The following is a 14,251-nucleotide window of genomic DNA, read 5'->3' as shown; positions in this document are numbered from 1 at the left end:
TTGTCGTAAATAGGGCAACTGTAGACTCAAAACGGAGAGTTGACTACAGTGACTACTTCCGGGACCACCGGATGTCCCCGAGGGAACTTGTAATTAGAGACAATTGAAATTGAACTCCAATACATATCGTGCGATGGTTCATTTTTCATGTCTTGTGCTAAATAGGGCTATTGTAGACCTTAAGTGGATATTTGATTACAGTGGCCACCGGATATCCCTGAGGGAGGCTGTGATGTCCCCAATGACAGGTTCCTCCGGGAAATTCCGGTGGTCCCAAAAGTGGCCACTGTAGTCAATTATCCATTTTAGGTCTACATTAGCCCTATTTAGCACGAGACATGAAAAATGAACCGTCGCACGATATGTATTGGAGTTCAATTTCAATTGTCCCTAATTACAGGTTCCCTCGGGGACATCCGGTGGTCCCGGAAGTAGTCACTGTAGTCAACTATCCGTTTTGAGTCTACAGTTGCCCTATTTACGACAAGACATGAAGAATTAGCCGTCGCATAATATGCTTTGGTGTCAAAATCGCAATGTCCCCTATGCAAGGTTCCCTCGGGGCACTTGGCGGCGCCATGAGTGGCCAAATCTGTACAAGAATCTTTCTCAATTCCTTTTGTTAGACTGTTGCTTACATTCTTGAGACACTCAGAAATTTTTGATGATTTCCATTCAGAATGAGCAAATGAGAAATCATGAACGGCAATTTAAGATTTAGATAAAATTTCACAAACGTTTTTGGAATAATAGGAAAAGTTTCATTTTTCTCAGAGAATTATCCTATTTATTTAATCAACCATAATATTACATCGGAATTCTCATAATCATATGTAATTAGTGAGTAAACCATACATTAAGTTATTGAACCCATTGTGTTAATACAAACTAGTTGTACCAGATTTGATTGTCCTAATAGCAAAATTCACGAACATCACAAAATCTAGAGATGAAGATAAGACGAAGTCATACCAAGAATATTCAAGAACTCTAATCTGAAAATTCAAATTACCTTTTGAACTGGAAATATGATACTTTTTTACAAATTTACTGCGCAAACTTCTACCAAATCAATGACAAGTTTAGTTACTAAAAACATAACTAAAAATTCCTAAAATCATCTACTTCCACTCGGGGACCAACTCAGTAAACTGTTTGATCACTCTTAAGTTAAATGTTTATTGACTGTCTGATGGTCAATTTCGACCATCCTTTAATTAAACGATACAAAAAGACGCCGAATTATACCATTCAACTGCGAATCATTTCAAATAATGCTTCAAGCTACCGAATCATCGCCGAAAACGAACCGCCAAAGTCGCACCTGCATTGATCACGTAGCGGAAATTAGCAATAAATGCACCGATTGATCAGTCCGCCAATTATACCTAAATCGATTATTGATCGCCGCCGCTCAATTGTTCGGCAGCCACTTCGATCGTCTCTCAGGCGCCAATAAATCACAGTTATTCCCCAACTTTTAGAAGAATCCCCAACGAAAACGAATTTGCCATTAGTGTTCAAAGTGCAGTGCAATCGAAGGAACATTTCGAAATTGTTGAACTGAAGTGTTACCGCAACCAAATGCTGTTCGAATGGTGGTGATATTGATTGTCCTACCATGTGCACCGCCCCCGCCACCAACCGCCCAATCACAGTCTTCGTCAGTGTTTCACCATGCCGGAAGAAAGGACACTAGCCACGTCCAGCAACAGCCACGGCCGGAGTTCGAACCCATCCGAACGCACAGGATCATCAGTGCGGCGACAGCTGCTGCTGTGCGATCCCCCTATCGGCGATCGGATGAAAGTGCGGTGTCCTATGCAAGGCTAAGGTATATTCCGTGGACACCTTCGCCATCTACAACGACCGATGGTAACAATAATACCACCCCCAACCCCACTACCGCCAATGCTAACCAGCAGCGGTGGAAACGATCACTGCCCCAACGCCAAAGTCTCAAGAGGAAACAGTGGAAGCGACCTGCGCAGGTTCCTAATACTAACATTAGCAGCACAAGTAATGTACAAGACAGCAGCAGCAATCGACATCGGCCAACGAAACGTAGCGATAGTGTTGATAACAATAACCTTCGGTACACATCGAGAGTAATCATTTCCGATGATTTTTCCCAGGTGGACATCAAGTCGGACGATAACGAGGTGGAGGCCGTCAGCCGGGAAGGTAAGTGTATCACCTTTTTTTTTTGTAATTATCAATCATAGGATTCTGAATCTCACTGCTCGGCTTGAAGTAGAAATTTATTAAAAATATTTGGAAAAAAAATCATGAAAATATTTTGGAGAAATTCATGTATTTTTGGATAAACACGTTGAAAAGTTTTTAAGCCAACGAGTGACGCATAAAATGTTTGATTTGTTAATATCTTCGGCATAGTTTTTCAGTAGCTCAAAATCTATCATTATTCTAGTCAAGAGATTCGAGAGTTTTTCATCAGGTGGAGCTAGTGAACTGGATTTTTTTGTTTTACGGGTATCGCAGAAGCCTGAAGCCACTTGGAAAGATGGCATCTTCGGCAGAACTGTTCAGAAGCTCAAGCAGAACTTGTACTAGGAAAAAATGCACCTGACAAAAATGTTCGCCAAACATTTGTTTAAAATCGGATTTTCTTGAACCTCGAACATCAAACCCTGATTTGGCAACGTAGAACTCCAGCCCCGGTATCTGATGTAGATTTCGTCATTCATAACCACACATTTCGGTTTCGTTAACCACTCTCGATACAGTTTCCTTGCGCGGGATTTGGCCGCCGTGTTTTGTTGATCACGTCGATTCGGTGCCTTCCGGACCGATATATATACGAATATACGAAGCTCAGCTCGTTTTGAACGAATCAGGCGGAACACTTGGCCTTAAGGCCTTTTGGTGCGTCATCACAAAATGGCTTCTTCCAAAATCATTAACATATTGTTATGATAGTATTGGTATCTGCAACATCGATGAAATATAACTACACCTGACTTAATGGATAATTTATGTGAAGAAAAATGCTTCACGTGGTATTTCAATATTTAATCAATAAAATCATTAAAATTTGATTAAATCAGTGATCTTGTGATGGAAAACTATTTGCAAAATGATAAATTTTTATAATATGGAGCAAATGTTCCGAAAACAAGCATATAACAATTGCTAGAAAAATCTGTCACCAATCACCTGGCAACACCGTCATCCCTTGTAAACATAAACCGTATCGATGCATAACAAAAATATGCGATAAATGCAATAAAAAACAGAGAAATTCCGTTGCCCTTCATTAAATTGTAATGTTTTCTTTTGATATGTACGATTGAACAGTTGATTTTGATTTCCAATACTCGTCAATCTACTAAATTTCCCATGTGTTTACATAAAAATATGTTAAACACAAATGTTATATTTTTTGTTTGTTTGTTTTGAAAATATACATGGAAAGGCGACACTACTACTGTTACATCAATGATGATTCTAATGATTCTTTGAGTTACACGCCGCTTCACCTTAAGGTGCGCGTTGCGAATCGAAAGGCTCGGATTACGCTTGAAATAATTCAACACCTTCCGGAAGTGGCGCGGGAAGTGGGTAGGACAGGTAGGATATGTACTACGCACAAAAACACCTGGGTAGGACAGTCAGAGGATTGTCCTACACACGATTCAACGAAAAAAAAAAATAATTCAAGGTTAGCAAAAAGATTGAAAAAAAAACTAAATAATTTAAAATTTAAATACGACTTTCTAGAAGTTCTTGGCTGAATCCACTTTTAATTCCTGATAAATGATTTGACCAAATTTCTACTGATATTTTGTGCCATCATTAATAAACACAAAAAGATTTCTCTACCAATTCTACTAGGAAATCTTCTAGCGATTTTTCAAACGATGTTGAGCAGATTTTCTCCAGAATTTGCTCCAGGAGATCTTTAAGAACACCTCTTGTAGTATCAGTGATTTCCTCAGGTATTATTTAGATTTTTTTTCCAGAACTATCTTAGAATTTTCGCCAGATATTTTTTCACTAATCCTTCAACCAAATTTTCCAGTACTCTAGAGATCTTCCAAAAAAACATACAGAATTTCTTTCGACGAAATCCACCTAGGTTTATTACGAGGTTTATTCCAGAGTGTTTGAAAAATATAGCTTAATATTTTATTCAAGAATTCCTGTAAAAATTTCTTCTAATATTCACCTTTCCTCCCAGATATGAAAAAGAGTTCTTTTTTCTTCCAGGACTGTTTGCAACATATAATTTTCTGCAGTTCTACCAAACATTTCTTGAAAATGTTTCTCAAAAAATTACCTTACAATCTTCGAAAATATATTTAAGTTTTCAATCTAGTTTATACTACATACTTTTTTCCAATAATTCCTCAGATCATTATACACAAATTTCTATAGACATTCTGTCCAATGTTTTTCGATAAATTTATTTAGAAAATCCTGCCGAATACTATAAAGAGATTTGATTGATTTTTTTTCGATTATCTTAGCAAGTTATCTAGGAAATCTTCTAAAACTTCCTCAAGAGTCCAAGAGTTATTTCAGAGATTATTGTTTATTAAGTGTGACTTCAAAACTTATATAAGTTTTATCAGAAGTTGCTCTAGGATTTTAGTTACAAATACATCACGATTCATATTTCAAAGAAATTTCCTTGGCATTTCCCTGGAGATATTCTTGGATTAATTCATAAAAAAATAAGGCTTACGTGAGAAAATCTTAAAGAATTACTGGAGGAATATCTATTTCTAAGGACTAAGGAGGAATCTCTGGAGCAATTGTTGAAGGAAATCCCTAAGCGAAATCTATTTAAATCCTAAAATATAATATTGAAGGAAATCACAAGAAATTTATAAAGAAGTTATTGATTGAATTTTAGAAGAAGTTTTGACCGGAAATCTTTGACGATGCCCCAGAAAAATCGATAGATTTATGACTTTCTTAAAAAAAAAAATCAGAGAATATTTGGAGAAATTCAAATGATTGAATTTAACTCTTTTTTAATGTACTCAATCGCTACCAGCTTTGTAAAGACGAACAGGGTAAGAAGAAAAAGGGTGTCAGTGACAAGAACCTAGTTTTGATAAACATTACTTTGAGGCATTTTCTAATTCTATACAAATTGTATGGGAGTTAAAAAATCAAGCCAGTCTTCTAAGAATCATTTTATTTTCTGTTGAGCGGAAAAAAACATCTGAAAATATCGTCAGAGTGCTTTGAAACAATAGAATCTCCTCAACTCAAAACCGACCAAAATGTCACTTGCACCCTTCGCGTTTAAGCCCCTTAAATATAGTAACTTTTAATTTCTAGTCCAGGATTTTTTTTTAGTTTCACTGTGCACAACATATTTGTCATCGTTTGTCCTACCCATGGTTTCGAACGTGGACGCGCCTCTGCCTTCCGGGCCTTCACAGGGTCAGCTGTCTTCGATTTTCTTCCACTCTCAGACCACCGCTCGATCGTCTGGGACTCTTTAAAAGATTTTACCATCCGAGAGACAGTTGTAGCAAAATTTGGGGCAGATGTGCCATCTTAAGCCTGGATTTTCGAACCAACACTTTTTTCATCGCAACATTCATGTTTTGACATGTACTTTACGACCCATTTAAAAATTTACACACTTTATTTGAAAATGTTGTGGAAAAATATGAAGTTGTGGCAGTCCCATATTGTAAAATAAAGGCATAACAGTCTCTATATGAGCTTTCAATCCAAATAGCAACTGAAAAACGTGAATTGTGTTCAAGTTTATATTTTTCGCAAAATAAGTTATCTGTGCAGTGATGCCAAATGAATACACAGAAAGAAAAATCCATGCGAATTTCAGCGTAAAATCATGCACATGAAGAGAATGCCAGATATGTCGCAAATTTACAAGTCATATCGTGTAAAATTACAAAAACATCATGTAAGTTTCCGCTATACATCGTGTAATCTAGCATGGGCTCTAACCGGTTACACGATAATTCGCATAAATTTACATGATGATGTAATTTTTGCACGATGTGCCATATAAATTTGTGACAAATCTGGCATTCCCTTTATGTGCATGATTTTACGCTAAAATTTACATGGATTTTTCTTTCTGTGTATGACATGCAGAAATGTTCTTGAAAATTATGAAAATTTCTATGAGAAGACTATTTTCTCAATGCCCAATGGGACAGTTGCTTTTATGGGAAGTTTGTCTAAAGCTTATAAAAACCCACCAACTTAGCCTCATGATGTTAGTTTCGCATCTTTTCTTAAGCACTGTGCTATTGAAAAGAAAATAACTTAAAAAAGTATTGATTTTGAAGCTTCTCAAATATCATCCAGAATAACCTATTTTTCTACACTATGGGACAAGACAGCCATCGAACGAACATCGCATGTAATTGTACTCTTAATGCGATTTTCTCTATTTCCTTTCAATATTTCTTACAAATCAGAGGTTTATTGATAATTTAGAATATATTTTTAAGTATACCGTCATAAGGGGATGCTTTATAACAAGGTTCATCACATGCGGAACTCTCTACTAGTCAACTCGAATAACTAAAATGTTTATTTTTGTCTCCATTCAATACGATATATGTATTACCCTTTTATTACACACTTAAATTATTTCACCGACCTCAGTAAAATTTTTCGCCGAGAACCCAACAGCTGAGAATTCGGTAATTTTTAACGCCGAATCTCGGTACTTATTTTACCGATATTTCGGCAATCCGAATTTTTTGCCGAGATCTCGGCAAACGTTACCGAGATTCGGTAAACGTTTACCGAGATCTCGGTAAAACTTTTACCGAGAATCGTCAAATTATTACCGAGATATCAGCTGTTGGGTTCTCGGCGAAACCGTTTAAGTGTGTACGGCGAATACATATATAATTGAGCAATTCTCGCTGAAACCAGGCCGCCATCGGCACCCATCGTTAGAATTCCAATTTTATGTCACTGATCGCTAGTTTTCTTAAAGCTTAAGGGTGGTCCTTTCTGTTTTCTCAAATTGGTGGACCCCTCGTACGCCAGCTAGCTGAACAGTTTGCGAAAAAGCCCATTTTTCGATAAATCTTGGGTGTTTCTTCACGAGGTATGTCTCATATTTCGCTTGGAACACATAGCAAACTTAGAGGCATCGTTTAGAGAAAGATTATAGCTTTCATTTGAACTCGAAAAAAATTTGGCGGCCATTTTGAATTTGGCCGCCATCGTGAATTTTGTTAGAAAAATCGTTTTTTCACCATTAGCGCACCGCTAGTTTTGAATTCTGAGATCACCATCAGAAAGCTGAGGAAAAATTGCGAAAGATAGGCTACAGAAACTAGGTGAGCAATGGTATTTACCCTATCAAATAAACGATTTTCTAAATCATGTTATACGATTTTGACGTATATGGCGAGTGCAATCAATACAAAAATCTTTTTTTGTACTACAAAGAAACAAGTTTTCAACCTTTGGTGTTTTATTCGAGTCGAGTGAAGAATAAGAATATTATTTTGAGTGAAAAAATCTGGCGGCCATCTTGGATTTGACGCTATCTTCATTTTAGGTAGAAGAATGAATTTTTCACCTTGATAGCACTCAGCATGTTGAAATTAGAGGTTATCAATAAAAAAAGGTTACGTATACTCTTCTTCTTTTTTTTATTAATTTTCCTGACGTTACGTCCCTACTGGAACCGAGCCAGATACTCAGCTTGATTGGTCATAAATCCAGATTATTAAATAGGAATTTTCTTTTATAATACGATTTTCGACAACAGAATAATTCTTCGACATATATTTGAATTCAGTAATAATGAATAAATAAATTCAATAAATGAAAACCGTCCATAAACATTGATTGTATTAAACAAACATTTTTTTACCATATACATTGTTGTTCATTGAATGAAGTTTATAGATTGCGCGTCGGGACATTAGTAAGTCTTGTGGTAATATCTGTATTTTTAACGTAAAACATTGACAAAAGTGCATTTATTCAGAATGGAAATCTTAAATGTTGAAGCATAAACAACATCCTTGATTTTCTGAGCCATAAAGTTAAAACGATACTAAAAAACGAGTACCGCCCAACATGCATGTGAAATATAGCGAGATTGAAAGATGAGAAGCAGGTTTTGTTCTAATGTGGACGTAATGCCGAAACGCAGGCGTATTATTTAGAGGTTGTAAAATCTGGTGGCCATCTTGGATTACGACGCCATCTTAGTTTTCAGCAGTTGAATGATTTCTTACCTTCTCAGTGCTCATCATGTTGTATAATGAGGCCTCCGTTATCTCAGCTGTTCAGCTGATTGTTCATTTCTATCAATGGTTTTAGACCAAATAAATGAAAGAAATAATGCTATTTTCAACTCGAAGATATGCAGAAGAATCATTCAGGTAGCAAATAAGCGTTAAAAAATCATATTTGATAATTTGTTTTCAAAGCTAGTTAAGCTGAGGGGCTGGCTCTGTTCCAGTAGGGACGTAACATCAGGAAAAAGAAGAACAAGAAGAAGAATAAGTGTAACGGTAATTCAACATGTTGAGTGAAAACTCATTCTACTACTTAAAACCAAGATGGCGTCAAAATCCAAGATGGCCGCCAGATTTTTTCACTCAAAATAATACAGGTATGTTCCGTTTTTATCAACACGATCGGCAATTTTCAGTTGACAAAAACGGAACCGTGATAAAAACGGAAAAAGTTTCTTTAACAAAATATTTTACAATCTTGAAAAGAAAATTGCAATTTTGACAGGATAATACACATTTGTATCATATAAATGCACAGTATTGATGTTTAGGAGCTGTGATGAGCATATAGATAGTTCATGCTTATAGGTTGCTAATGAAAGCTAATGGCAGGCTTCTATCAATCAATATGATTTTGTTATAAATCATTAATAGTTTTAGTTTTCTTGGTTAAAATTTCAATTATTGTAACATAGAATATTAATACGATAATCACATAAATGTCCTTTACATCAAAAGGTGCGTCATATTTGTAAGAAAAAATCTACAAGGATGTGGGTCAAGCTGATCATTGTTTTTTCATGAAAGATAAAAAGAGAAACAACTCCTGTTCATCATCATCCTTCTGCTTCTTCTTTATGGCATTACATCTCAAACTGAAATGCATATTTAATGTTTTCTGTACTTTGAATTGCCAAAATCTTATCATCTTACTTCTAAAGTTGTTACTATCAACTTCGACAGAGATGCACTTATCGTGAATGTAGTACAGCTCCACCATCGCCTTTTATCCTCATGTTAGATCACGAATAGACTGGCAATAAACTAACCTAAAGTTCTCGTTTTTTGTTAAGTTAAAATAATAGTAAATACTAGTGGTCTCATGCAGTCTGTTGAAAAATGGCCTGCAATCTCCCATACAAAACGACACATTAGTTTTCATTTATTTTTATAGTTATTCCAGATAATTTTCCAAATCGTTTCCTTCGTCGGAACACTTGACCAATGCAACAGTGAAAGAATCCTGTAAGTCTATTAGTCCGTTCTGAAGCCATTTCGTGACAAACAAACACCATCCCATTTAACATTTATATAGCTTGGCCGCCCGTGGTCGCTACTGCAGTATCGCCAGATCAGCTGCACTTACACAAGGAACCAACCAGATGACTGCTTGGAAATAACAGACACCCTCAGTGTATAAGTGTTGGTGATCTCCTATTTTTAGGCAACAATGGTGCCTGCCACGTCAGAATGCCGACCAATGAGGGGAAGGGGAGGAAAGGAGTTGATGATGCATTCACCGGCTCCTACGGTAGACCGTATATACCACTGCATCTGCAAGTGAAAGATACAACTACAAAGTACGAGGACGGGTCTAGGATTGAACTCATGACCTTCTGCTTATGAAGCAGAAGCGGTAGCCATTGGACCACCAACCCCGTCGCCATTTTATATTTATATAGAAGTTAATCAAAAACACAAAAGTGTGCAAACTCTGGAACAAACATCATCAAATTAGAACTTTTTGGTAAGAAATTCTTTTGTAAAGTTTTATAAATAAGCGTATGGCTGATGGTATAGAACTCCTAATAAACCTTTTAGTATCCATGTGGGGAACGGGTTAATGTCTACTCAAAGATCAAGATCCCAGCAAATTTGGGATAGCAACGAGCGTGACGTGGGAACGTCCAGTATCAACAGTTTCTCAAATTGTCAGCCATTTCAGTCGTTCATCCTCATTCTCGATGTAAACTTATTATATTGAGATAGCAAAATTTTCTATAGTTGCTTAGTTTTGCCGGACCTCTCCCCCTACCCCTGAGAACAGGTTCTAATCAATAGCTGATTACTTAAGTATGTGCAATGCTATCTAGTTTGAGTTTGAGAAATAGAAGATAATTTCCAAAATATGACGGGGTCGACAGTTTTATCAAAAATAGAATAAACTCGATCATGCCTCTTGCCGTTGCCCAAACACTCGTGAGTTCTTTCCCAAGTGCATCTCTTATAAAAAGAACTGTACGTATATGGGATCACGTAAAGGACTATGAGGGAACCCCCCTTCTGAGATAACTAACGTGTCATACCAATTATTTTTTATTTTCATACAAAAAATCATACCATAGGGGGAAGAGAGTCGAAAAACCGCCAAAATTGTCTGACGTAACTAATGGACAGCCCTATGCCAATCAAATTTACATAGAAATTCTTTGATGCCTTGTTATATAAGAAAAAGGAGAGGTCTCTGCAACTTCCTTAAGTACGTATTCAACTAATCACTAATTCCAGTTGTTGCTAGGACGTGGCCAGAGAAAAAATCGATTGTTGTAGCATTGATAAATCTTTTCCAATACACCATGCTTAGTTTGAAAACTCCAATTGATTAGTGTATACGAAGGATTGTTGAAACGTATATAACTTGACACTTACCGTGTATCGTAAGTGCTCAATATTGACATAATGTCGAAAATCATATCTGAAAAGCACTTAAATTGCTTCAAAATAAGTATTTAATATATATTCTAAACATTTTGAAAATAAAACAAAATATTTTTTGTGTGTTGATAAAAACGGAATAATTTGTTGACGAAATCGGAACGTGACAAAATCGGAGCGTGACAAAATCGGAACGTGATAAAAACGGAACATACCTGTACTCCTATTCTTCATCTGTCTCAAATAATTCACCAACGATTGAAAACTTGTTTCTTTGTAGTACGAAAAAATGATGTTTGCATTGATTGCACTCGCCATATACGTCAAAATCGTATAACATGATTTAGAAAATCGTTCATATCATAGGGTAAATACCATTGCTCACCTAGTTTTAGCCTATCTTACGCAATTTTTCCTCAGCTTTCTGATGGTGATATCAGAATTCAAAACTAGCGGTGCGTTAATGGTGAAAAAACGATTTTTCTAACAAAATTCAAAATGGCCGCCAAAATTTTTTCGAGTTTTAATGAAAGCTATATCCTTTCTCTATACGATGCCACTAAGTTTGCTATGTGTTTCAAGCGAAATATGAGACATATCCCGTGAAGAAATACCCAAGATTTATCGAAAAATGGGCTTTTTCGCAAACTGTTCAGCTAGCTGGCGTACGAGGGGTCCACCAATTTGAGAAAACAGAAAGGACCACGAAAACTAGCGATCAGTGACAATTGGAATTCTAACGATGGGTGCCGATGGCGGCCTGGTTTCAGCGAGAATTGGTCAATTACACTAGATCATCTGTAAATAACGTTAAAATATTGATGTAGATAAGAAAAACAGTACTAAACACGCCAAAAAACATGTTATTTTAGTTTATTATTATGATTTTGTTGATGATGTTTACATTTTCAACAAATTTCACATCAACATTTTTTTTGTTTACCAAATAGGTGGCACACTTGCTCCAATAAGTATAGATTTCAACCAAACAGGATTTTGTATGTAAAACTAAATACTTTTTTCGTTCAAATGCCACAATAACTTACACATTTGAATAGTTTCACAATGTACAGTACGTTAGAGAAACCTGTAAAAATTCAGTTTCAGTTCTTATACAAATAAGTTCAAATTCTAAGAAGCCATTTAGAATAGTTTAAGCGGTGTGGAGCAAAAAATAAATTCGGAATTCCCCTTCTCCTACATTAAATTGAGAGACAAGTTCTGTATCAGCCGGAACACGAGCCCAGATAGTGGAAAACGAAAAACCCATTTTGTTCACCTTAGATGCCTTGACGTGAAAATACCCATTGATCCAATTCACTCGTCATGACTTCGGTCTGTCATTGCCATCGCCTGGGCAGTGAGTGATTCACCTGGTAATCTACATTCCACTCATCCAATCCACTTAGCATCGACTAACAGTGACAACGCACAAAAAAAAAACGCCAATTTGACTTGAACGTGACCCCATTGTCCCCAATCGGCAATTTGTATTTTGCATCGTCGTTAAATCAACGTTGGTCACTACAATATACGCTATAGGTTGCATTAAATGACGTGTGATGGATTGCGTATCAAATGTAAAGTAGTTCCATCCGAAGGACAGTTCACTTATTATTTTCATACCGCGCCGCACGCGGTTACTTATCATAACAATCTATCGGTGAGCGAGACTTACTCTCAGTCTCAGCACAGTCAGTGGTCACCTGCTGATCGCTGCACTTGACATGCGTGTCTCATTAAAAGTCAATTGATCATTGTAAAGCGATTGAACTTGAATAAAGCAGTGTTTTTTTTTTGCTTTTTCAAGCCCTTGAACCACTGAATGTCATCGTTTTCCTCTTGGATTCGACATTTTATTGACGACTATAACGTCAATATTTCGATAACCTTTCGAGCCTCTTTAATATTTTTTTTTCGTTCAGATGCAATATCCTCTCTGAAGTCATCAAGCAGACTGGTGTTGCATTGTACAAATCAGTTCGTCGCTTGCACTACAAAGCAAGTCTCTACGATGTCGTGAGGTGTGCTACGCAACATGTACTGCGGTTCAATCATTGCCTACTTTTAGGCGTATTTCTCAGTGCATAGAGCAAAAGCGTTGCATGGTTCAGTGTTTTGTCGTATCACCATAGACGGCTATTAGGAGGGGTTCTTGAACGTCAAGTTTCATATCTGATTGAAAATTTAGATTTTGATAAATAAATTGAAGTGTTTTGAAAGTCTTCTTTCGTCAAAATCGATGGCATGTTCTTAAGAATAGTAAAGTTTTTTGTTTATTTTATCATTGAATAATGGTCAATCCTTAATTCGTCACTGTACGTGACACTTCCTAGGCTACAACATTACACTAACGCACTTCTTTGCTACAATTTTCCACTTCCAGAGGAGATCATCAAGAAGCGCAAAACCGAACTGATCACCACCCGGCAGATCGAAACCCGCGTCCAGCGGCAGCTCAAGTTCGAGGATGGCAAAGTTATCGAGGATTCCGGCCCGATCGTGTCCACCAACACCACCGAGGATACCGATCGGCAGGAAACGGTGCAAACAGAGGTAAGGACAAACTTAAACAAATTTAAATCAGTTAATACTTATTTTGTAAATTTGGTAATTTTTGTAAATCTAAATTCTCAGATTAAGATCTTCTATCGTTGGATCTTAAGATATTTGAACCTTCAGGTCTTTGAATCTACTGATCTTTGGACCTTCAAATCTTCAAACCGTTGGATCTTCCAAACTCTAGATTCTAAAACCGTTTGGTATTCAGATCTGTGGATATTCAGATCTCTGGATCTTCAGATCTTTGGATCTTCAGATCTCTGGATATTCAGATCTCTGGATCTTCAGATCTTTGGGGCTATCCATTAATTATGTAAGGGTGTATGGGGGGAGGGGGGGGGTTTGAGATTTCTTACGCGCCATACGATTTATTTTTAATGTTCATACAAAAAATCTTACCATGGGGGGAGGGGGGGTTGAAAAACCCTAAAAATTGTCTTACGTAATTAATGGATCGCCCCTTTGGATCTTATGATCTTTGAATCTTCAGGTCTTTGGATCTTCAGATCTCTGGATCTTCAGAACTCTGGATCTTCAGATCTCTGGATCTTCAGATCTCTGGATCTACAAATCTCTGGATCTTCAGATCTCTGGATCTTCAGATCTTTGGATCTTCTGATCTCTGGATCTTCTGATCTTTGGATCTTCAGATCTTTGGATCTTCAGATCTCTGGATCTACAAATCTCTGGATCTTCAGATCTTTGGATCTTCAGATCTTTGGATCTTCAGATCTCTGGATCTACAAATCTCTGGATCTTCAGATCTTTGGATCTTCAGATCTTTGGATCTTCAGATCTTTGGATCT

General features: G+C 36.8%; 1 protein-coding gene across 7 annotated transcripts in view; it reads left to right on the top strand.

The window, feature by feature from the left end:
• The window catches only part of LOC110674718, a 409,506-nt gene that overhangs the window by 187,738 nt on the left and 207,517 nt on the right, over positions 1 to 14,251 (top strand). For 3 of the 7 annotated variants that reach the window (XM_021838790.1, XM_021838780.1, XM_021838786.1), the window contains exons 2-3: positions 1,485 to 2,184; positions 13,270 to 13,439. In XM_021838790.1, coding sequence (XP_021694482.1) covers positions 1,596 to 2,184; positions 13,270 to 13,439 — 759 coding nt within the window. In that variant the 5' untranslated portion in view covers positions 1,485 to 1,595. Of the gene's footprint in view, positions 1 to 1,476; positions 2,185 to 13,269; positions 13,440 to 14,251 lie in introns of those variants that run through there. The other 4 variants (XM_021838803.1, XM_021838795.1, XM_021838791.1 and 1 more) reach the window with 3 other exon arrangements.

The sequence above is a fragment of the Aedes aegypti genome, chromosome 1 (assembly GCF_002204515.2).
Source record: "Aedes aegypti strain LVP_AGWG chromosome 1, AaegL5.0 Primary Assembly, whole genome shotgun sequence".
Taxonomy (NCBI): domain Eukaryota; kingdom Metazoa; phylum Arthropoda; class Insecta; order Diptera; family Culicidae; genus Aedes; species Aedes aegypti.
The sequence above is the reverse complement of the archived record's forward strand: the minus strand, read 5'-3'. Positions and strand labels throughout refer to the sequence as shown.